The sequence below is a fragment of the Panthera tigris genome, chromosome B2 (genome assembly GCF_018350195.1).
Source record: "Panthera tigris isolate Pti1 chromosome B2, P.tigris_Pti1_mat1.1, whole genome shotgun sequence".
In the NCBI taxonomy this organism is placed as follows: domain Eukaryota; kingdom Metazoa; phylum Chordata; class Mammalia; order Carnivora; family Felidae; genus Panthera; species Panthera tigris.
The window spans coordinates 3588436-3609938 of record NC_056664.1 but is presented as its reverse complement, the minus strand read 5'-3'; the positions used below and the strand labels follow the sequence as shown (position 1 = coordinate 3609938).

The 21503-nt window shown below is 49.0% G+C and overlaps 1 protein-coding gene, 1 long non-coding RNA gene and 4 other non-coding genes across 6 annotated transcripts; 4 read left to right on the top strand and 2 right to left on the bottom strand.

The window, feature by feature from the left end:
• Positions 1-6413: 6413 nt before the first annotated feature.
• On the top strand, positions 6414-6503 carry TRNAY-GUA. Its single transcript is given in 2 exon segments — positions 6414-6450; positions 6468-6503. It is a non-coding gene; the product is annotated as a tRNA-Tyr (tRNA).
• Positions 6504-7581: 1078 nt separating this feature from the next.
• On the bottom strand, positions 7582-10653 carry LOC122238528. Its single transcript, XR_006217453.1, has 3 exons — positions 10540-10653; positions 10153-10330; positions 7582-8663 (listed from the first exon to the last, which is right to left on the bottom strand). It is a non-coding gene; the product is annotated as an uncharacterized LOC122238528 (long non-coding RNA).
• TRNAA-AGC lies at positions 8314-8386 on the bottom strand. Its single transcript has one exon. It is a non-coding gene; the product is annotated as a tRNA-Ala (tRNA).
• Positions 10654-11809: 1156 nt separating the features above from the next.
• Positions 11810-11897, top strand: TRNAY-GUA. Its single transcript is given in 2 exon segments — positions 11810-11846; positions 11862-11897. It is a non-coding gene; the product is annotated as a tRNA-Tyr (tRNA).
• Positions 11898-17179: 5282 nt separating this feature from the next.
• On the top strand, positions 17180-17268 carry TRNAY-GUA. Its single transcript is given in 2 exon segments — positions 17180-17216; positions 17233-17268. It is a non-coding gene; the product is annotated as a tRNA-Tyr (tRNA).
• A 1899-nt stretch (positions 17269-19167) lies between these two features.
• On the top strand, positions 19168-21038 carry ABT1 (activator of basal transcription 1). Its single transcript, XM_042985520.1, has 3 exons — positions 19168-19458; positions 20102-20307; positions 20465-21038. The coding sequence occupies exons 1-3, from the start codon at positions 19218-19220 to the stop codon at positions 20843-20845; spliced, it is 828 nt and encodes a 275-aa protein (XP_042841454.1). The 5' UTR covers positions 19168-19217; the 3' UTR covers positions 20846-21038.
• Positions 21039-21503: the final 465 nt, after the last annotated feature.

Sequence of the window (21503 nt, the reverse complement as noted above, 5' to 3'; positions counted from 1 at the left end):
TTGACTGTCTTCCAAACCAATGGATGAACACCCTTCTCGTGCTGGACGCTCAGGATGAAAACACACACGCAACGTGGTCCGGGCCTTCAAGAAGCCTGTCATCTCCCCACTGGGAGAATGTAACTGATTCAGGGGAAGTGAAACCCCCAGCTGTGTTTGAGCTGGCGCTAGGAAACGAAGGGGCTTGGCGTGACGGGTTTAAAGAAGTAGGTGACGGTGACGGGACTGGGTAGTTACGAAATCACCCGGGTTTACCAAGCAAAATCCGAGGAACAAAGACCTCGTATCTGGTTCAGATGTTCTACCTGCGAGAGTCTACAACCACTGAGGATTTCCAGACCACATGTTGTGGGCAGACGAACCCCAAGTCTTAGTGGAAAGCCTGAACCGCCTTTCCTCGCCCCGCAGCCCCTGCTGAATGTTTTGGCTTCTGGGGTGCCTCGAGGACTATACTGGGTTATCACGGATAAAACAAATAGTGCTAATATTAATAAACATACCCGATTGTCAATGAACTTATTGCATTTCTGGCTTCTAAACAACCTTTGAGTTGCTTGGAACAGACTGCTTTTTCCTATTCTTACTAGTCCTTGGCTATATTGTTAAAACTGAATTGACATACTTGAAAATTGAATTTCTGAATCTGAGACCTGTGGCATCACCTCCAAGGCCAAGGCTGTCCCTGAGCAGCTAACCTAACTGCTTCGATAAAACACTTGAACTGCAAAGGGTGTTTGGCGGGGCGGAGGGGTCTTGTTATGCCAATCTGCCAAAACAAAACACCACTGGGCGCTTGAACAACAGAGATTTATTTCCTCAGTTCTGGAGGTTGAGAAGTCCAAGGTCGAGGGGCCAGCTGATTCAGTTTCTGGTAAGAGCTCTCTTCTTGGTTTGTGGACGTCGCCTTCTCATCGTGTCCCCGCGCAGAAGGGCGAGGGGGGTGAGCTCCCTTCCGGTGAGGACACTAATCCCACTGCATCGGGGCCCCATCCCCGTGACCTCATTTAACCCGATTGACTTCCTTACTCCAAATACAGCCACGCTGAGGGTTCCGTGTAAACTTCAGTAAAGCTTTCACACGAATTTTGGGGAGACCCCCCCCCAAAAAACCCCACCCAAAACACACTGTGGCATTTGGAATTCGGAAGCTTCTCTGGCACACGGTAGGTAGTCAAACAGTTGTTGAAGGAATGATTTAGCTGCACTGTCTGTACAAAACTCAACCCCACCTTCTATACATCTAACAGTGTATGATAAACATGACTAAATTAGCTAAAAAACCGCCTTACAGTGGCTTTTCCTCAGGACAGATACTCAGGAAGCGGAACGCAAGACTGTTCATTACTAGAGCTGGAATGGTGCTGGATGGAGCCAGGTAGGAAAAAGACAAAAGAAAATACAAAGAAGCGAGTAATTTGAGGGCACCGACTACGAGGCTGTGTAAGCCCAGAGACAGATCCGAACTCGGGAGGTCAGTCTCTGAGAAAGCGCAAAGGGGGACAAAACCGCACTGTTGTGAACAGGAGGTTCTAGTTCAGCCTGTTCCGGAAGCTCCAACAGCAATCTGTCAGTCAGGTGTGCTTCTGGAAGCCTCGCTAGGTGAGGAGAGGAAAGGAAGAAAGGAGGAAACGTGTCAGAGGCCACAGGTCCAGGAGAAAGGAAGAACCCTCTAGGCACGCGCGCTGATCTGTGCAAGCAGCCCGGGGACAACCGCCTCGGCATTCCAGAAACAAAGGACAGTATCATTTTCTGAACAGGAAATAAGGAAAATGTAAGGAAGGACTGCAGCAGTTTTCAGAGATTATGGCTCAAGAGATCTGTCCACGTGACTGGACTGGAGGGCATGGCCTCTGGGAAAGAGGCCTAAACTATGGCGCCAAAGAACAATGAAACCAATGCGTCAAGCTGCCTCCTTCTTTCAGGCCTGTCACACAGGAGTTTCATGAAGGATAAAGCACTGCCCCCACTGCTGCAACTATTGCTACCTTTTTGTTTCATGTGGTATATTCTTGAACTTTCCACTCTGACTTACCCAAAGGTGTGGCCCAGATGAAAACCTTTCAAAGCGCCCTGTGAGGGCTCCCCTGCATGAGCGGGTGGGGGGACTGAGTTCACTCCATACACTTTGCTTTACGAATGCTATTTCGTAGGATATTCACGACAATACCTCTTAGGACCTGTATTATTTTTATTATCATCACCCCCATTCTGGACAGGGCATGGGGAAGTTAGAGAGGTCACAAAGGGGGGAAGAGACAGGATTCAAAAGTGGCCTAAGTGGTCCGAACACTAATGAGGTAACAGAAAGAGAAATTATGAAGATAATTCCATTTACAATGGCACCAAAAAGAATAACAAACCTAGGAATAAATTTAGGAAGTTTCACCAAGGAAGTGAGAGACCCATACTCCGAAAACTGTTTAAACACTGATGAAAGAGACCGAAGGCAAGACAGACAAATGGAGAGATGTTCCGCGCTCGCGGACTGGAAGAATCAATCTTGTTAAAATCTCCATACGACCCAAAGTAATCTACAGATTGAAAGCGAGCCTTATCAAAACACAACTGCGTTTTTCATGGAATATGCAAAAAAATGGGTATGCAACCACAAGAGACCCGCCCCCCCCCAGAGTCAAAGCGATCTAGAGAAAGAAGAACAAAGCTGGAGGTATCATAAACCCATAAAATTCATATTTCAAGATATATATATGCATATATACATATATAACATGCATATTGTATACCATGTACATTATATAACATATACACACTTCAAGATACACTACGAAGCTGTAATAATCACAACAGAATAGTACTGGCGCTAAAACAGACACATTGGCCAATGGAATAGAGAACCCAGAAATAAACCCACACGTATCTGGCCCATTAGGAGAAAAGAGGCAAGAATATCCAATGGGAAAAAGGCAGCCTGTCGACAAATGGTGCCCGGAGAACTGGACGGCAACACGCAGGCAACATTTTTCTAGAGCTGTCTCCTCAGGCAAGGGAAACAAAAGCAAAAGTAAACAACTGGGACTACACCAAACCGAAAAGCATTTGCACAGTGACAGAAACCATCAACAAAGTGAAAAGGCAATCTACCAAACGGGAGAAAATATTTCCAAGTGACATGTCCAATAAGGGGCCAATATCCAAAATATATAAAGGACTTGCACAACTCAAACACCAAAAAACCCTAAACAATATGATTAAAAATGGGCAGAGGACCCAGACATTTTTCCAAAGAAGACATCCAGATGGCCAACAGACGCATGAAAAGGTGCTCAACATCACTCATCATCAGGGAAGTGAAAATCAAAAGCACAGTGAGAGATCACCTCCCACCTGTCAGAACAGCTAGAGTCAAAAAGGCAAGAAAACAGCAAGTGTCGGCGAGGATGTGGAGAAAAAGGAACCCTTGTGCACTGTTGGTGGGAACGTACATTGGCGCGGCCGCTGTGGAAAACAGTAGAGGTTCTTCAAAAAGTTAGAAATAGAAGTACCCTATGACGCAGTAATTTCACTACTGGCTAATAACCCAAAGAAAATGAAAACACTAATCTGAAAAGGTATATCCGCGCCTATGTTTATGGCAGCATTATTCAGAGTAGCCCATATATGGAAGCAACCCAGGCGTCCATCAATAGAGGAACAAATAAAGAAGATGTACTATGTACATACAATGGACTATTACTCAGCCAGAAAAAAAATGAGACCTCGCCATTTGTGACAACGTGGATGGACCTAGAGGACATAATTCAAAGACAAATACCATATGCTTTCACTTATATGTGGAATCTCAAAACAAAACAAAGAAACAACAAAAAAGCAAACTTTTAAATACACCAAGTTGCAAAGAACAAACTTGTGGTTGTCAGGGGGAGGTGGGCAGGAGAATAAGTGAAATAGATAAAGGGGTACAAATTTCCAGGTATAAGATTACATCAGGGAGGTGAAAAGTACAGCGTTGAGAATACGGCCAATACGATTACGGTAATATTGTCTGGTGACAGATCGTGACTACACTCATCATAGTGACCACAGTAGTGCATAGAATTTTTGAATCATTACACTGTATCCCTGAAACTAACATACCACTGTTTATGATACTTCAATTAAAAAAAAAAAAAAAAAAAAACCCAAGTGGCCTAAGTGGCCCCAAAGCCTTTGTTCTTTCCATTGTACCATACACGCTACTGAATGTCTGTTGCCCTAATTTCTACCACAAAAATTCGTTATTTACTTTTATATTGTGTTAAACAGAGCCTACCTACAGGAGGGTTCAATGCACATACATTTCTTGCAGTCTTACAACGCAGTGACCTTTAAAGCACATTTCACAGAAGCGGCTCTGCACTCCCCCCGGGACACACGCAGTCTGCACCTGGGGCGAGCCGGTCTCTGCCCCCCCCCCCCCCCGCCAGGGTCACTACCGCACGCCCCCCACCCCCCTCTCCCCGGGATGTGGGGCGGGGTCACAGCTCGCTCAGCCCGCGGGGCCCGCGGCCAGCGCGCGCGCGGGAAACCTTACTGCAGGGACAAAGGAAAGAGCGACCTGTCGCTAGGCAGCGTGGGCCCCACTTGACACGAAAGGACCTTTATCTGACGGAAAATTACGCAGTGCACAGCGCGAACTACGGAACCTTCAGGACGGCTCACCGGCCCGGCGTCGGGCGGAGCTGCCAGAGCTCCGCGGCCCCGGTCGCCCCCGCCGCACGTCGCGCCACGCCCTCCCGCCACGTGACCGCCGCTCGCCACGTGACCCCCGGCCACCCGCCCCCCGTGCGGCCCGGCGGTCCGCTGCCCCCGCCCCGGCTCCCGACCTGGAGGAAGGGAGCACGGCGTCCGGAGGGGGCGGGTGAAGAAGCCAGAAAAGTGGGCGGCCGAGCGAGTGCCCCCGGGCGGGCGCCCAAAACGGCCGTCGGGGCGCGGCCGTGTGGAGCCCCTTCGGCCGAGGGGGTCCCTGGCGCGCTTTCCTTTCCTGGGTGGGCCTACCTGCCCCCCGACCGGTCCCCCGAACTCCCGCCGCTTTCCGACCGTCGCGTCCGGGAGTTCGGCGCGCGCACGCTCACCTGCGTCTGAGAACACTCCCGAAGGACGTAAAGGGACCCCAAAACTTTCCTGCTTTTTCCCGGTTTCACCCCGGGTTGCATTTTATTTTGCAGATCTATAGAAAGGAATGTTAGAGATTCATATACATGAATCAGGCAAGATTCTTCACCTACAAAAATACAGGTTGTACATACACATCTCAGCGTCCCTCGCATCTACCGCCTGTACCGCCACCTGCCCCCCTCTCTCAAGGCTCCCTTCAGGCCCGTCTTTTTCATCTCCGAATCTTTTCTCACGTGGAGCGGGACAAAATGCAAGGCAGCTTTTTATAACATTTCGGTGCATTTAACTTTTTGACAGGTGTGCTTTGACAAAATGGATACTATGAAATACACCTATAAAATAACATTTAGTCAATTTGGGCTTAGGGTGGAGATAAAATTTTATATGTAATTCATTCAGACCGTCCTCTCTTCTAGTAGATGGTTCGTGAAGACTCGAAGAGGTTAATGGCCAAATTAAGTGATTAACTTGCTTTTAATTCTTACTCAGAAAAAAAAAATTTTTTTTTTCTTTGTCCCACAGGTGGTCTCCATGATCTACTTGCCCAAGGGGGGTCATTTGCCCCATCTGTGTGGTTCCATCGGGTGACAGTGTAATGATATTTAATGGAAAGTGAAGAAGGACAAAACATTCCTGATGTCGATTTCATTAACAAGAGAGTAACCGACCTTTTTGACCTTCAGACAGTCACAGAAAACTCGGTCAGAACCTCACACTTGGCAAAATTAACTAGTATTTGAAAGACATTAGTTTCTACCTTGCGTGAAGATAGAGAAGAATTTAAAAACGTAGTTTTGGCTCCCTATCGATGTTTTTGCCGAGTTCAGAATTCGTGTGGTAAACCATTTGTCTACAAAGACAAATGTCAATGAAAGGACATTTTAGCGTTTCGGAGAGCTTAACCCTCTACTTCTTTTCTTCCTCCTCCCCCTCCTTCTGTTAGTGACCCTGTTAGAATTTAAGTCCCTTCAAATCCTATTTCTAAGTTGAGTCAAAATCGGTTACTGAAATGCATTCCTCATCATAGAAAACGCTCCTCGCTAAGTCCTTAGCCGTTTCTGTGCCTCCTTATTTTATTTTGCTTTTTGCAAACCAGTGGAGGCTCCCGTTTCCTTCTTCGTCCAGGGCAGTGGACCTTGGAGCGTCCGTCGCGAAGGAGCGCGGGATTAAGAACAGAAGAGCGGACGCGGCCAAGGCGAACCCGTAAACCACGCGGCCGAGCGAAGGGACCAGCGCCTACGGGCTCCCAAGCGCGCGCAGAGAAGGCATCCTCGGCGGGAACGCTCAGCAGTGTGATTCCTTCGATAGCTCAGTTGGTAGAGCGGAGGACTGTAGTGGAAAGCTTCTCGGGCATCCTTAGGTCGCTGGTTCGAATCCGGCTCGAAGGAATTCGTGTTTTGCGTCCTTTTTTTTTTTTTTTTGAATCCTCACCCTCAAAAAGGTGCATTTCAGCTACATACATCCCCGATGTGCGTCTCCTAAGACTATTCCCGTTGTACAACGAATCTAATTTTTAAAATTACTGGTTTCTGTAACGACGACTAATACGCGCGATCAGACAGGCTTCAGCCGCACACTTCACATACAGCGGGGGCCGCAGAGAAGTCCTGGGCCCGGCCGAGGCGGAGCAGAGGCGGCCCTACGGGGCTGGGGGTCCGCTGACGCGTCCGCACTCTCCCACCGGGGAGACCCGGGACCCGGGAAGGAAGGACGGTACCTGCGTAGGAAGGACGCGACCTGCGGGGAATCGGTGGGGCACGCGCGCCCCCTGGTGGAATTGGAGTCGTGAGTCTCCCGGACGGTGTTTTTCCTGCTCGACTGCAGGCAGCCGCCCACAGTGTCAGGGCCGGATGAAATTCCGGGATTCAGGGGCACTACTCCCCCTTCTCGGTTTAATTGTGTAACAGCGGTTTTGAACCCTGCCTGAGGAAAGTCGGTGGACACAGAATCACTTGGGCGGGTTTTACAACGCGCCTCTGCCTGGGCCATTTTGAAGGTGCGACCTAGGCATTGGTAGTTTTAAAAATTCCCAGGTGGCATTCATGCGCTGCAGGGGTGGAGAACACGAATAGAAGAGAAACAAAAATCCTAGAATTAAAAGTAACAGACAAGGTGGGGGAAATGGGTAGGACTTTCTGCCCATTTTGGGAATCAGCTCAAAAGATAGAGATTCCGCTTATCAACAGAAAGCATTTGCTAATTTTGCGCCAATCTCATTAAAATATATTAATCCCACTTGCGCCCCTGTCTCAAAAATGGGATACCGACCACCTCCCGAGTGGGAGAGTCCTCAACTACAAAGATACTAATTAGATCAAGTAAAGAAGAGTTGTGTGCGAATTTTGTCCTCGGTAATTTTTTGTGTTTTTTGAATTTTTTGTATTCCTTCCTGTGCTTCAGAACTTTTAGTCTTAAATGATTCTCAAGCTTTGGTGTATATCAGAACACAGAAGCCCAGGCTTCTTGCATTGGGGTAGTGTGAGAACCACTGCCTAAACCATATTGGAAACTATCCCTATTAAGGGCTGAAGATTGGTCTTAACGGATAGCTCCTGATGAAATTTGTTTTTGGAAAGCGAACTGGGGCAAAAGAGTAAAGAAGAAAACGGGTCCGATTTTCTTTTCAAAGATAACTTTTGGGCTCTGGATGCAAAGTGTATTAGAGAGTCCGGGCCTGAGCTTCTGAAGGCACCACCGAGGTTCTCCACCCTCCCGTAATTGGGCCATTTTCTGCCACAGCCCGGTATCGGTATCCGCATCATCACCACCACCTCCAAAGATGTGGCCGTCCGACTCCAGAGGAGGAAAACTGCATGCATAAAAAACAAGTCTGAAATATACCTAATTATGTGGCTCTTCACCATCTCACTAAGAAATGGGAATCCTTCCTTCCAGTTTTAAGAACTTGAGGTGGCCCTACATAGGTCAGATGTGTGGGAAATAGATTGAGAATAAAAATACAATATTAATGCATAAATAATTGAAGCGTCGATTCGTAAGTCCACGTGGCAGGGACCAATATTCAAATCTGCAAAACGGTTGCCAAATCCTAAAGACCTCAGCCTTCCTATCCTGGCACTGTCTGAAGGCCTTCCCTGTTATGAACTGGGCCTCGCTCCCAGCTGGTGATGTCTCCATCATCTCCATCTGTTTAGAGGAGCGGGAAAGCAAAAGCCAGCGGGGAAGAGAACGCAAAACTGGAGAATGCGGGCATCGATCCCGCTACCTCTCGCATGCTAAGCGAGCGCTCTACCATTTGAGCTAATTCCCCGTCCGGACACGCCGCCACGCCTCTCTTCCCCACTTTGAAAGCTGGAGGCCATTCAGAACGTGTCGCGCCACCTGTTTGTAGTCGGTCTTAGCCAATTGTTTGGGGTGCGGAGCCGCAGATCAACGGCAATTCTGTCCCTCGGCGCCACCTACAACCTGTCCTACGCTTCTGGACCCTGTCGGTAAAAGAGCTCAGAGTGCAGCTGGAATCCAGGCCGTGGAGTCCTCAGAAACACTTGTCTTAGAAATTGGGCAAGAGTTTAACCCTGGACGTCTATCTGTGGAAACAGGGAATGGAAGGAAATTACAGGTGCATCCAGGAGGGGAAACTAAGTTCCTCGAGCAAAGAGGCTCGGCTTTGGCCTTCGCAATAGGCCTTGACAATCCCTGCACCCCTACATTTTCCACCAGTTGACTCTGCTGACTTCAGAAACAGACTCTCCGGAGTCCCCACAGATATCCCTTAAAAAAAAAAAAAAAAAATACCCCTTAAAAAAAACTGGCTTAAAAAAAAGAAAATCCCCGCCTGTGGATACATGGCCACGAGGGGGCGCGCGTCCCAGTTTATTTCTCCTTTTATTCTGGCTTCTATATTTCTGATTTTGATTAAAGGGTGTAAAAGTTATTTTGCATTTTTCCAAGGTAAACATTAATCGGATGCTAAGATAATTCTGCCTGCAGGCTGAGATCTAGAGTCTTTGCAAAAAGACAAAGGCAGTAGTCACCTCTTTTTCTTCGGGACTTATTGGGTACTAAGTACCAGGTACTGTATTAGGTGCTGCTTACTGTACAGAGCTAGCTCCGAAGAGCAGGATTCGCTGGGCATTGCCAGGAGCCCATCACGTGCAGGAAAGCCATATGAAGGCTTTCAGCCCCATCTACACCTTCGACTTCTTTGCCTAATATTCCATCATTAGAGACTTCCTCTATTTGGTTTAGTGTTATTTTTCAGTCTCAGTGAAATTGAAGCAAGCGATCAAAATTCAAACGGAGGAGAAACATCTCAATTAAGAAAGTGACTCTCCGTCCCTATGCAGAACAGCCCTTCCCAAGATCCTTAAAATGCCCTTCACGTCTGCTCTCCTTTTTTGCTTTTTCTTTGCAATCAGGGCTGATAAAAACGCTGATGAATAGCCCTCTGACTGACGAAAACTTCCACCTTCTTGCCTCCCCACATCTTAGGCAAGAGAGTTCACAACTCGGGTCTTCCGAGTGTGTGTAGAAACCCACCGTTCAGTTCAAAACTTAGCTCCAGGCCAGCCCCGCCCTGACTGTCCCCAGAATCTGGATGTGTCTCCCCTATTCTTTCCTGGACAGAATTCACCCTGCTGCAGAAGTCCATTTGGCCTCCGCTCACTTTTTCCTCCCTATTTATTTTCCCTATGATTCTACTAAGGGTGTAGGTGTGTGTGGAATTTTAGCGACAGTAGGCCTGCTCCACAGCTCAGGTCCATGGACGGAACACTGGCATGACTGACCGCACCGGCAGCGACTGGTTTGTCTGGGGGCCTGCAGCCATGAGCTGGGAGTGTTAGTTTCCAGTCCCGCTGTGCTGGGTGTTACATTTCCCAACACTCGGCTTCCACAGAGACCAAATGAAAATCAAGAATATTACTTTAAAACTCACATGGACGTTTTACCAGTTGTTACCAGACTCCACTCTAAGCTCTCTGTTCTGGACTGAATTGCGTTCCCCCCAAATTCACATGTTGAAGCTCTAACCCCCAGGGTGATTGTATTTGGAATAAGGAAGTAACTAAGGTTTACCAGCTTGTAAGGGCGGGGCCCTGATCCCCTGGGATTGGTGGCTTACAGGGGAGCCACCAAAGAGCCCATTCTTTCTCTGCCCTGTGAAGGCACAGCCAGGAGACGGCCATCTGCAAGCCAAGAAGAGAGCTGTCACAGGAACTGAATGGCCTTGGTCATGGGCTTCCAGCCTCCAGAACTGTGAGAAAAAAATAATTTTTGTTGTTTAAGCCACCCCAGCCTGTGGCATTTTGTCACAGCAGCCTGAGCAGACTAAGACAAAAACCCCTTTTTAATCTGCCTCGTGATAAAGGAGATGGGAGTCTGTGAACCACATTGCTGATTTACTGCCAAAAGGGAAGCTAGGAGGAGAATGAAAGGCTGGAGAAGGAGGAAAGGTGGGCTTACTCCTTCCTGTGTCCTTTCCGGGAACTTCCTGTTCCTCTAAGTGTGGCCCCAGCGATGAATCCATCACCATCCTGAAATTTCAGCACTTGTTGGCAACGTTTTCTACTTGGTATTCAAAGCACAGAAAGGACACCTGATAATGTTAAGAGAAACCGTCCACTTCTTAGGACCCTTTTTCTCTAGCTGCTAATCCTCTATTAGGTTAGGAACATTGGAAGGAACGTTACTAGGTTCCGTTTCATTAGCGTCTCATGGAAAGGGACTTAATTACTGAGCTTCCTATCAACTATGAGCTCTCAATGTTTCTAATAGGAGGCACTGGCAATGGCCATTTGAAGAAAAATTTGGATTTTTTTCCAATAATATGGTTTTGTAGAACTGTTATTATAAGAAGCACAGATATTTTACAGAGAAACCCACTTAATCTTTTCCTTAAATATATTACAAAGGAAAAGCCCTTTTGCTCCAGGTAGTTTAGCAAATTCTCTACTTGTGTCTATTTCTGTAGCAGGTGCAAGGAAACTGATCAATTTCTGTTGAACCTCAATGTTGTCTGATTTTCTTTGGGTAAGGAATATTTATATTTCCACTTAAGAATTTTAAGAATTTTTGTTTCATTTTAATTGCTCTACTATAATTATGCAGTGGAATGTGAACCACCCAGATCATATTTATCCAACTAAGAACATTTACACACACACACACACACACACACACACACACACACAAAACACTCCACATTTTTCATCATTAGAGTTAAGAATAGACACGATTTCCCATTGGACTTTCACTGTGGAGTACCACAATGTACCAAAATGCATGGGACCTTGCTCTGTTCACAACCCAGGGATCTTCTCCAACCTAGTTGTCTGTATTTAGGGCAACCATAACATTTATTGAGCAAACTTTGACACTTTGGAGAGAAGGAGTAGGTAACCAGAGAGGAAGGAAGGAAATCGGTCCATAATAAGAGGGCACTACCTTCAGCTATATTGTTCCTGGGGGAGGAGGACAGGGGACAGCCTTAGGGGTTTTGCTTGAGAGCTACATAAGTGATATCCTAATGTCTTATATGTATAACCCAATGAATTTTATGTCTTTATAAACCCATGGAACCAGCTGTCTATCCAGATCACTATATAAAACACATTCGGGGTCTAGGAAGTCAGCTTAAGGCTGCACTTTGAAAAGTGCACGTGAACATTACCAACACAGAGACCGTCTGGACCGACGTTATTTTAGGAATCCTGAAAGGGTGCCTCCCAGGAGTCCTTCGATAGCTCAGTTGGTAGAGCGGAGGACTGTAGGTGCGATAGTTGGGCATCCTTAGGTCGCTGGTTCGAATCCGGCTCGAAGGACGACAATTTTGGAAATCGTAGACAACTCCAGCGACGCCACAGCAACACTTAGACCCTTACTGAACGCAGGGAATAGTCCCTTTCCGCGCTGTGCAGTTTCAGGTTTTAACTGAGATTCAAACCTGAACGCGCTCTCTTATTTACAAGCACAAAGCGCGTCGGAACAGACTGCCAACGCGGTGGCTCTAGGAAAGGGGGGAAGGGGGTGGCGAAGCCCTTCCCACGAGTCTCCGTTCACCTTTTCGCCTGTGACACTCACACGCTCGCGAGGGCGGCCCGGCTCCGCGCGCGCGGCCCCGACCCTGGGCTCCCTGCGCGCGGCCGTCCCGGGTTCCAGGTTCAGCGTTTCCCCGCGCGCGGCCCCGGCGCCGGCTCCGCGCAGCGCAACCGCGAGGGCGCGCGAGTGTCTCCGACGTTGGGGTCCGAGCCCGCCGCTGGGGGCCCTGTTAGCCCGGTGATGTCTGAAGCCTTCTGTCGGAGAAATTTCAGACACACCCAGGACGCGGCATAACGAACTCCCATCGTACCCACCGCCCAGATACGGCCACCACCGTGGCACCGTCTAACCCCAGAGCCACACCCTGCCCGCAACCTGTGACCTTTGGGCACAAACCCGAGATGTGTTCTCCTTTCTCCCGCTCCTGTGTCTCGAAGAGATCGGTGTGAAGGACGGAAGAGGGGACAGGACCAGCCCAAGCCTCCTGTCCCCTCTACAAACACACCAGGAGTGGAGGACAATCACCCTTCAGATGAACCGAGTGCGCGGGCGGGAGGCCGCCTGCACCTTGGGGATGTCCCCGCGCTGGGACGCGTGCAGACAAACGAGGAGGTCGAACTTGTACACGCGGGTTCGCTCGTGACCCATGACACCTGCTCTGCTCCCAGCCGATCGCGTCGAAGGAGCTGAGCCTGCGGAAGCCCTGTCTGCTGCCCGCCGGCAGGGGGACCAGACCACCCACAGCTTTCCTCTAGCTTTCGGCCGTGAACTTAGTTAGACATGGCACGCATGTTTGAGACAGTCGTGTAGCTTCTCGTAGAATATCATGCTCAGCCTGTTTGCTAATAGTTTGGTGTAAAACCCAACATTTAAAAATGATCTCGAATGGTAATTTTCAGGAACAGCAAGGAATTAGGAGGCTTTGAAGATTCCTGCTGTCCTTTTCAGTCTGTCTTTGGGGAAGCCTGTTCCCAGCAACCAAACGGCGGGTAGAAGCTACCAAGTTTTAAGCAGGCTGAATTCTGGAATGTTGTTGCAAGAGAGGAAAGGAGAACAGGGCAGTCCTGTGGCCCACGTGATGCAGGACAGAGCAGGTGAAACACCTCGTGTCTAACGACTTATATCCTTTTTGCTGGAGTCCCAACTACTGCAGTTTTCAGTCTTGAAAAATTGCCACAGCCTTTTCAAATCCCATCCAAGATCTGGATTCACTCTGATAAATTTGCTCCCCTTTTAGCTCAACACATCTAGAAATTCCACAAAGAGCCTGAGCCTACGATGAGCAGCTTTTCCAGAATACTTTCCTGGAATCCATTTCTTGGAGTGACTGGAAAAAAAAACTCACCTCTCTTAAAGTAATACAAAATGACACTAGGCTGGCAGGCAGACTCTCGGCAAACGTCACTGAACTTTTCTTTCACTCAGTGACAGAACACGGACAATTGGAAACCAACCAACCAACAAATCTTTGAACCCTCTTACCATACATATCTCTTGGTGCAGAAGCTCACACATTTCTGTTGGGTGTTTTCCTAGGAGGAGAATGAGCCTTCTTGGTGGATTCAGACTTGCACATTTCCTGTATGTGTCCGCCTGAGTAGGGTAGGTTACACTGCAGTCACAAGCATCCCCCCCTCTGCAAATCATGATGGCTCGTAACCGGAAACTCTTCGGCGTCATATAAATCAGTCATGGTTTGCCTGGTGGGCTCCTTGTGGATCCCCAACAACTCAGATCATATTTTGTCAGGGGAAGGGTCAAGAGGGGTGTGGTGGATGGCTCACTGGCTCTCCAACTTCCAGGAGGGACATCTCATTTGTCAAAACAGTTGAGTCACACGGCCACATCTATTTCTAAAGGAGTAATGAACTCTAATCTTAGATATGGTACAACACAATGTCAGGAGATTTTTGAAAAGCAACAGTGTCCGTTACAGTTCACCACGCAGCCACCGACGATTCTGCCCACCCTCCTTCCTAAAAGCCAAATACGCTTGGCTTCCCCTGGGGGGAGACAACATAAAAGTCCATGAGAACATCAGTTTGCTGAAAGTCTAGCATCTCTGAGTGATGCACGCTGGTTCCTTCGCTGGTAAAGGATTTGCATTTGTTTCTACGCGGCTTTTCATAAATGCAACTAGGTCTGTCCAAATGTGACATTTAGGACGACTAAAACTCTTGTATGTGATACAAAACATCAGCTTGAACGCACTGGAGATTTAAAAATAGGGTAAACACAAATTTGTGTAATTGCATAATATGCTGCAAATAGTAAGTACTGTGGGTAAAAGAACAAGTAAACAGAGTAAGTTGGGAATCGGTGATAAGGAGGCCGCGTGCAGCAGGAAACAGACTGCTTAGCAATGGCATCGAGTTGGTGTTGAAGTTTCCGTTTGGATGACCAGTTTTCTTTTGTTTTTAATTACTTCTATTGAAATGTAATTTAAACACAGTAAAAGTCAGGGCTCCTGGAGGGCTCAGTTGGTTAAGCATTTGACTCCTGATTTTGGCTCAGGTCAGGATCTCATGGTGTGTGAGATCGAGCCCTGGTGTCGGAGCCTGCTGAAGATTCTCTCTCCCCCCTGCCCCTCTCCCCTGCTTGTGCACTCTCTCTCTCTCTCTAAAACAAAACAAAAACCCGACACACACATAGTAAAATCCATTCCTTTTAAGTCTTTTTAAGTGTATAGTTCGGTGAGTCTTGAAAATTATATTCAGTCATAGAACTACCACAACCATCATGACATAGAACCTTTTCATCCCTCCAAAAAGTTTACTTCTGCCTTCAGAAGCACTGATCTGCTTTCCGTCGCAGTACTTTCTGCAAAAGTCTAGAAAGAGACTCGCGCAGCGTGCGGCTGGGAGCCCGGCTTCCTTTACCTAGCAGTGCTGTTGGGATTCACCCTTGTCGGGTGTATATTCATGGTTCGTTCCCTCTTACTGGTCAGTAGCCCATGGTAGGGATGTACTACGATTTGTTTCTTCACTCACCAGCTAACGAACGTTGGTATTGGCTTTCTTATTAATAACAAAACTGCTTGTTATGGACCGAATAACCCCCCCGCCCCGTTCCTATGTTGAAGCCCTGATTTCCAGTACATCAGAATGAGACCGTATTTGGAGATGGACCCTGAAAGACGTTACTGCATTCATTGTGTGCCTTGACCCGATCTGGCTGGCATCTTTATAAGAGGAGGTGATGAGGACACAGAGAGAGACGCTAGGAGCATGTGAGTACGAAGTAACTACCGTGGAAGGAGGAAACAAGAAGATACCCTTCTGAGGCCAAACAGAGGCCGCAGAAGAAATCAACCCTGCTGACACCTTGATCTTGGGCCTCAGCTTCCAGAGCTGTGAGGAAATAAATTTCTGTTGCTTGAGTCACCCAGCTTGTGGCGCGTTGTTATGGCGGTCCTCACCAACTATTACGTGGCTATAAATATTTCGGGTATAAGTCTTTGTGTGGACGTGCGTTTTCATTTATTTTCAGTAAATAACATAGGCATGGGACTGCTGGATCCTATGGGAGGTGTGTATTTAACTTTCAAAGAAACTACCAGCTGTTATCCAAGGGGGCTATACCGTTTTACATTCTCATTGCAGTTCGTTTCTCCACATCTTAGCACAGTCAGTCTTTTAAATATTGGCCATTCAGAATCGTAACGAACACTGTAACACATTCACATGTCCCACCCACATTTATGGGGAGGGGATTATTCAGATATTCTAAGAGGTGGGTGAAAATCTTGGGGTCGTCTTAGATTCCGGCCTCCTTTGATGAATGTGTGGAGGCATCTCCTGGGGCTTAATCTGCATTTCCCTCGTGGCTAATGATGTCTACCTTTTCAGGTAGTTATAGGTCATCTGCACATCTTTGGTGAAATGTCTGTTGAGATCCTTCCCTTTTTTACAAAAAATTGAATGGTTTGCCTCCTGATTGAGTTGTGAGAATACTTTATACTGGATAAAAGTCCTGTATATCAGATGTTTGTTCTGCAAATACTGTCTCCCAGTCTGTGGTTTGACTTTTCATTTTCTTAGTGGTATCTTTTGAAAACAGCTCTCTCTCTCTGCCCCTCCCCCACGTTTTCTCTCTGTCTCTTAAAAATAAATACGTAAACTTAAAAAAAAAAAAAGGAGAGAAATGTACTAGACCATATATTCTTAGTTTCTCATGAGAGGGAACAGAACAACTACATTTAATATGAATTATGTGTTGGCAGATTTCTCATAGAAGTCACTGGGTAGGATCTTCTGAAGAAAAATGTGTTTTTTCCAAGACTACAGTTACGAAGTATTTTTAAATAAGAAATACTCTTTTATAGATAAACTTACCAGAAATCTTTTCTAAGGATACATCATCGAGAAATGTCTGTCCAGATGGCTTCCTGTTTTCTCCAACCGTGTTCAACCAGGAAGCCAAACACCATTACAGGTGTTCATTAGCAATGCATGATATCAACCCCCCCCCCCAATAAATGTCTACATTGCTCTTCTCAAAATTGGGGAGGGGCGTATTTCATTTATTTGGCCCACTCTAATATGAGGCACTCAGTTCCTAGACATACACTTGCATACATGATGCCCCTCGTGGTTTGGGTCTAGCACATTTCCGTCTGTACGCTTTCCTTGTCTTTCAACAAGGAGAAATGCAATGTTTCCAAAATGAACTTGGCAGTGTCTCTGCTTTAAGACAGTAGAGCCCTCTTCAACCCAGTTATCTGTATTTAGGATAAGTTATCATTTATCGGCCACTATAACAGGCGTTAAGTGGCCGGGACAGCGGGGCCGCAGTAGGGATAAGGGTGATGGGCCTCAGGGAGCAGGATATGGAACATGGATGGTGGTATTTCCTTTTTTAAAGACCTGAAACAGGCAGTAAAAAGCACAAAACTTAAGTTTTTATGAATATTGATTTTTTAATATCCCTTAATGATCGCGACCCCTATCAGTTTTAGAACATTTCCAGCACCCTAGAACAAAATCCGCACTAGATTTTAAAAACAGAATCCAAACAAAACCATTGGGAGAAACATTAAGGTATTCTAACAAGCCTTACCACCAATCCTTCGATAGCTCAGTTGGTAGAGCGGAGGACTGTAGGCGTGTGGTTGTGGTCATCCTTAGGTCGCTGGTTCGAATCCGGCTCGAAGGACTTGACCTTTTTGAAAGGTTTTCGGTGACACTGCACACCCGGTCCCCTAGCGCGTGTAGGAAAACTTGAACACAGTTGGGCGGACTGTCATTTGTACTTACAGATGAACTCGTGGGACTGAAAAATAATAAAAACAATAGTAAACGACCCCCAGATACGTACACAAAAAGCTGCTTATGTAAGTCGGGGTCTCCGGGAAGGCTGACTTTTCATGGAGTTTGGGAAAGGGTCATGGGGAGGGCGGACAACCGGAAGGACGTCTTGACCCAAAGTTTACAATTCATTTTGGAGGCCCGGTGGTCTTTCTGGACTCTCTGTTATAATGGTATTTAAGCGCATAAACATTTCATTAATGGCAACTTGAAACACACACAAGGTCGAGAAAACAGCATACGTTACCATCGCAGCCATCACACGGGCACAACAGGAAGCATCTATTTCCGCAGATGCCCCCCTTCCCACCCCGGCCTCTTGAAGCGGTGCCGAGACGTGCTCTCACTTCATCCGTAGTTGCTCGGTGCTTTGAAGACGGAAGAATGACTTACGGGACCGAGTCGGTGCCTCTTACCGCCCTCTCCCGCCTCGAAAAAAGGAGCGGCGGGCAAATGATAAAGTTTGCTTTCGTAACATTAATGAAAGCGGCGTGTAGGAACTCGAGTTTATTAGATCTTTCGCCCACTCCAGGAAGAGCGTGGCGCTGCGTTCCTGCAGGAATATACCGGGAGGCGCTCTGGCAGGAGCTGTCACCTAGGAAGGCAGCTTGTGGACGGACACCTGTGCCCCCTGCTGCAGTCCTCTGGGTTCCTCGGCGCCCTCGCCTGTTCCAGCGGGATGGGACTTTCCGTCCGGCTGCAGCCAGGGCGGGCCTAAGTGACGCTTAAACTCGCCCCGGGCCCCTTCCGGAAAGCGGGCTGGAGGGTTTGTCCGCATTCCAGGCCGCGCCCCTTTCCGCCCCATTGCAGGTGCGCGGGGGAGGAACGGCGGCTCCAAGAGCACGGAGACGGCGCCCCCTGCTGGGCGCGTCCGCGCGCGACGGGACAGGGCGGAGCCAGGCACCGGCGGGAGAGAGGTCTCAGCAGGAGTGCAAGGACCGCCCGCGGGGCGGTCCGCACAGACAGGTCTCGCGAGACCAGGGTTAAGCACGCCGCCCGGGGGGTCCCCAGACTCCGGGCCGTGTGTCTATGTGCCAACAGGTGTTTATAATATAAACACGAATCACGTTATCAGTACAAATGTATGACAGGCGCCAAGCACGTATTTAACGTTAGGGCAATACCTGTTACACATGAACATTTGGGGGACATCTTTACGAAATCAAATCTAAAATGAATACTTTAAAGTAAACAAAATACTTGTAAACTACTTGAGGTCACAACTGAAATTTTCAAAATGCAAATCTCACTTCCAAAACCTGTATTTGCGAAGCTAAACTACATTTCCAAAACTTAGAAACATTCAAAACTCGCAGCTAAATTTTGAAAAATAATTCAAATTTCAAAACTCAAGACAATTTTAAAAACTGAAGTAAACTGTAAAAGGTGGAACAGCCCCCAACCGGAGGCACAGCCGGGTCCCTTGGGTAAAATGCTGTTTTGATCGCTGACACACAGAAACCTCTCCCAACTTCCCAGTTTTCCAGCATTTCCAGGAAGAGCCTGCTTCCCGCCTTTCTACACCTCACCAAGGCGTTCTCTAGGGCGCGTTAACACTTGGGGACCCACCCGCTCGGCTTCTGCCTCTGGGTCTGCTCGACCCCCGGGTCCTAACCGCCAGCTTCGGATCTCGCGGCCGCTTCGACCCCCACTTCCGCTCTCTCCACCCAATCTGGTTCTTCCATTTATCTTCGCCCGCGTCGGTCCCGCCCCCTCGCCGCCGGCCGGCGTACTCGGTGCGCGGCAGCCGGCGCGGCGCGGCGCTTTACGGCTGTCGTGCTTCTGGTCTCCGCCAGCATGGAGGCCGAGGAGTTGGAGAAGGAGGCTGCGGAGCAGGAGCCCCCGGAAGCGAGAGACCAGAAACCAGAAGCGGAGGAGGAGCAGGAGGAATCCGAAGAGGCGGCTTGCGGCGGCAAGCAGCGGGTAGTGCCGGGTATTGTGTACTTGGGCCACCTCCCGCCCCGCTTTCGGCCTCTGCACGTACGGAACCTTCTCAGCGCCTATGGCGAGGTCGGGCGCGTTTTTTTCCAGCCGGAGGGTAAGAGCGTAGGCCCTGGCTGTGCGGGCAGCAGGGTGGACTCGCCCGCGCGTCGCGTGGCCCGGGCTGTGCGCGTCCGAGGCGCCGTGGGGCACGGGACTCGAGGCCGGCGCCCGGGGAGACGAGTGGTGCGCAGGCCTTTAAGGAGACGGGATTAGGTGTGGGTAGCGCCTTGCGCACAGATGGGTAGTTCTCGGGTGGTGACTCTGGCTTCTGGTGTCGACCCCGCGCAGCCCTCTTTCCTGAACCAGCTTTACCAGTTTACTAAGTGCGTACATCCTGAATAAAAGTCTCAGAGGCTTTTTCACACACTGAACCCATCCCCTTTGTCATCGCGGCCCGGGTCTAGACACCGTGTGGTCAGCTGACCCCAGCTCCCGCGCGGACACTAATCGAATCGGGATTGGGGGCGTGTGAGAGTTGTAAGTAGAATGTTCGGAGCGGATCTGAAGCAGGAGTTGACGTTTGAGGAAAGGGTTGAGTTAGACGTGGGGAAAGGGTGCACGGGGAATGGATGGAACTTGGAGTCCTTTTCCCGGGCAAAGGCCTGGAGGTGGGATCCTGGCCCGCGGGCGAGTGGGGGGTGAAGTTCCTTGGGAGCCACGTGGGCCCCTTAAACCTCTGCCGTGTCCTCGGCGCGCAGACGGGTTCGTGAGGCGCAAGAAGAAGGCGGCGGCAGCCTCGGCCACGGGAGGGAAAAAGCGGCCCAAGTACAGCAAGGACTACACCGAGGGCTGGGTGGAGTTTCGGGACAAGCGAGTGGCCAAGCGCGTGGCGGCCAGTCTGCACAACACGCCCATGGGAGCCCGACGGCGCAGCCCCTTCCGTTACGACCTGTGGAACCTCAAGGTGAGGGGCGGACTTGTCTGCCTTCCCAGCCCTAGCCGGGGCTGCTCCGTTACCTCCTGTTGGCCCCACTCGCTCTCCTCTCCTCTCCTCTGCCTTCCTGCCACGCCTTACCCACGCCCTTTCTCGTTTTTGTTGTCCTTGTTGTTGCTGTTCACAGTACCTGCACCGTTTCACGTGGTCCCACCTCAGCGAACATCTTGCCTTTGAGCGCCAGGTGCGCAGGCAGCGCCTGAGGGCCGAGGTTGCCCAGGCCAAGCGTGAGACTGACTTCTACCTTCGAAGTGTGGAACGGGGACAGCGCTTCCTTGCCGCCGATGGGGACTCCGCCCGCCCGAATGGCACCTGGGCCTTTGCCCAGCGTCCTACTGAGCAGGAGCTGAGAGCCCGGAAGGCAGCTCGGCCCGGGGGACGTGAACGGGCTCGCCTGGCTAACGTCCAGGACCAGGCTCGCTCCAACCGAGGGCTGCTTGCCAAGATCTTCGGAGCTCCACCACCTTCAGAGAATGTGGAAGAACCCTCACTAGCCAGGGACTCATGAAGGGCACAGAGACCCCTTCTGTCTCATAGCCCTGATAATGTCTATTCAGGCAGACATTTTATATCTTTCTCAGACCAGGAGTCTCTGATGAGTGCTCAGACAGACCTTTTGTGGGCCTCTCCTCCCTGCTCCCACTCCTGTTGCCTGGCAAAGGCCCCTAGTTCATACTAGCATGAGTATGACTACTGCACATGCCTGTTTCATTTGATTCTTGGCCGTCTGCCTCCTGCCCAGTGGGAGCCTCTAAAAATCCCACTTTCTGGCCTCAGGAAGAGCCTTTACCTCAAGCTAGAGTGGGAATGTGTAGTCCAGGCAACTTTTTTACCAACTGTAAGTGAAGGGTAGCAGCCACATCCTTTTTATTTAGAAAAGATTAACAGGGATGGGTTAATGGGGTGGGACTGGGTGGGAGCCACCTTCCAAATGTATTTATAGAAAAGAAAAAATACATATATTTGTATACTTTTGTAGTTTATTGGTGCGGGGGGGGGGGTGCATTTTATAAGTTCTAACTTCTGTCTCCTCATGTCCCATTAATGTCATCTCCTGGTCTCAGAGCCACCTCCCCCTCCCTCTCCACCTTCAGTCTGAACTCTTTTCTATCAGATTAATTTCTTAGCCCACTTTATCAGTGATCTAATTCCACATTTACCAAGTC

Excerpts from the sequence above, each read along its gene's own strand:
- ABT1 (XM_042985520.1), top strand. The coding sequence starts at position 19,218 with ATGGAGGCCGAGGAGTTGGAGAAGGAGGCTGCGGAGCAGGAGCCCCCG. Across the intron at positions 19,459-20,101 it reads CGTTTTTTTCCAGCCGGAGG|ACGGGTTCGTGAGGCGCAAG; the intron begins GTAAGAGCGTAG and ends CTCGGCGCGCAG. Across the intron at positions 20,308-20,464 it reads ACGACCTGTGGAACCTCAAG|TACCTGCACCGTTTCACGTG; the intron begins GTGAGGGGCGGA and ends TGCTGTTCACAG.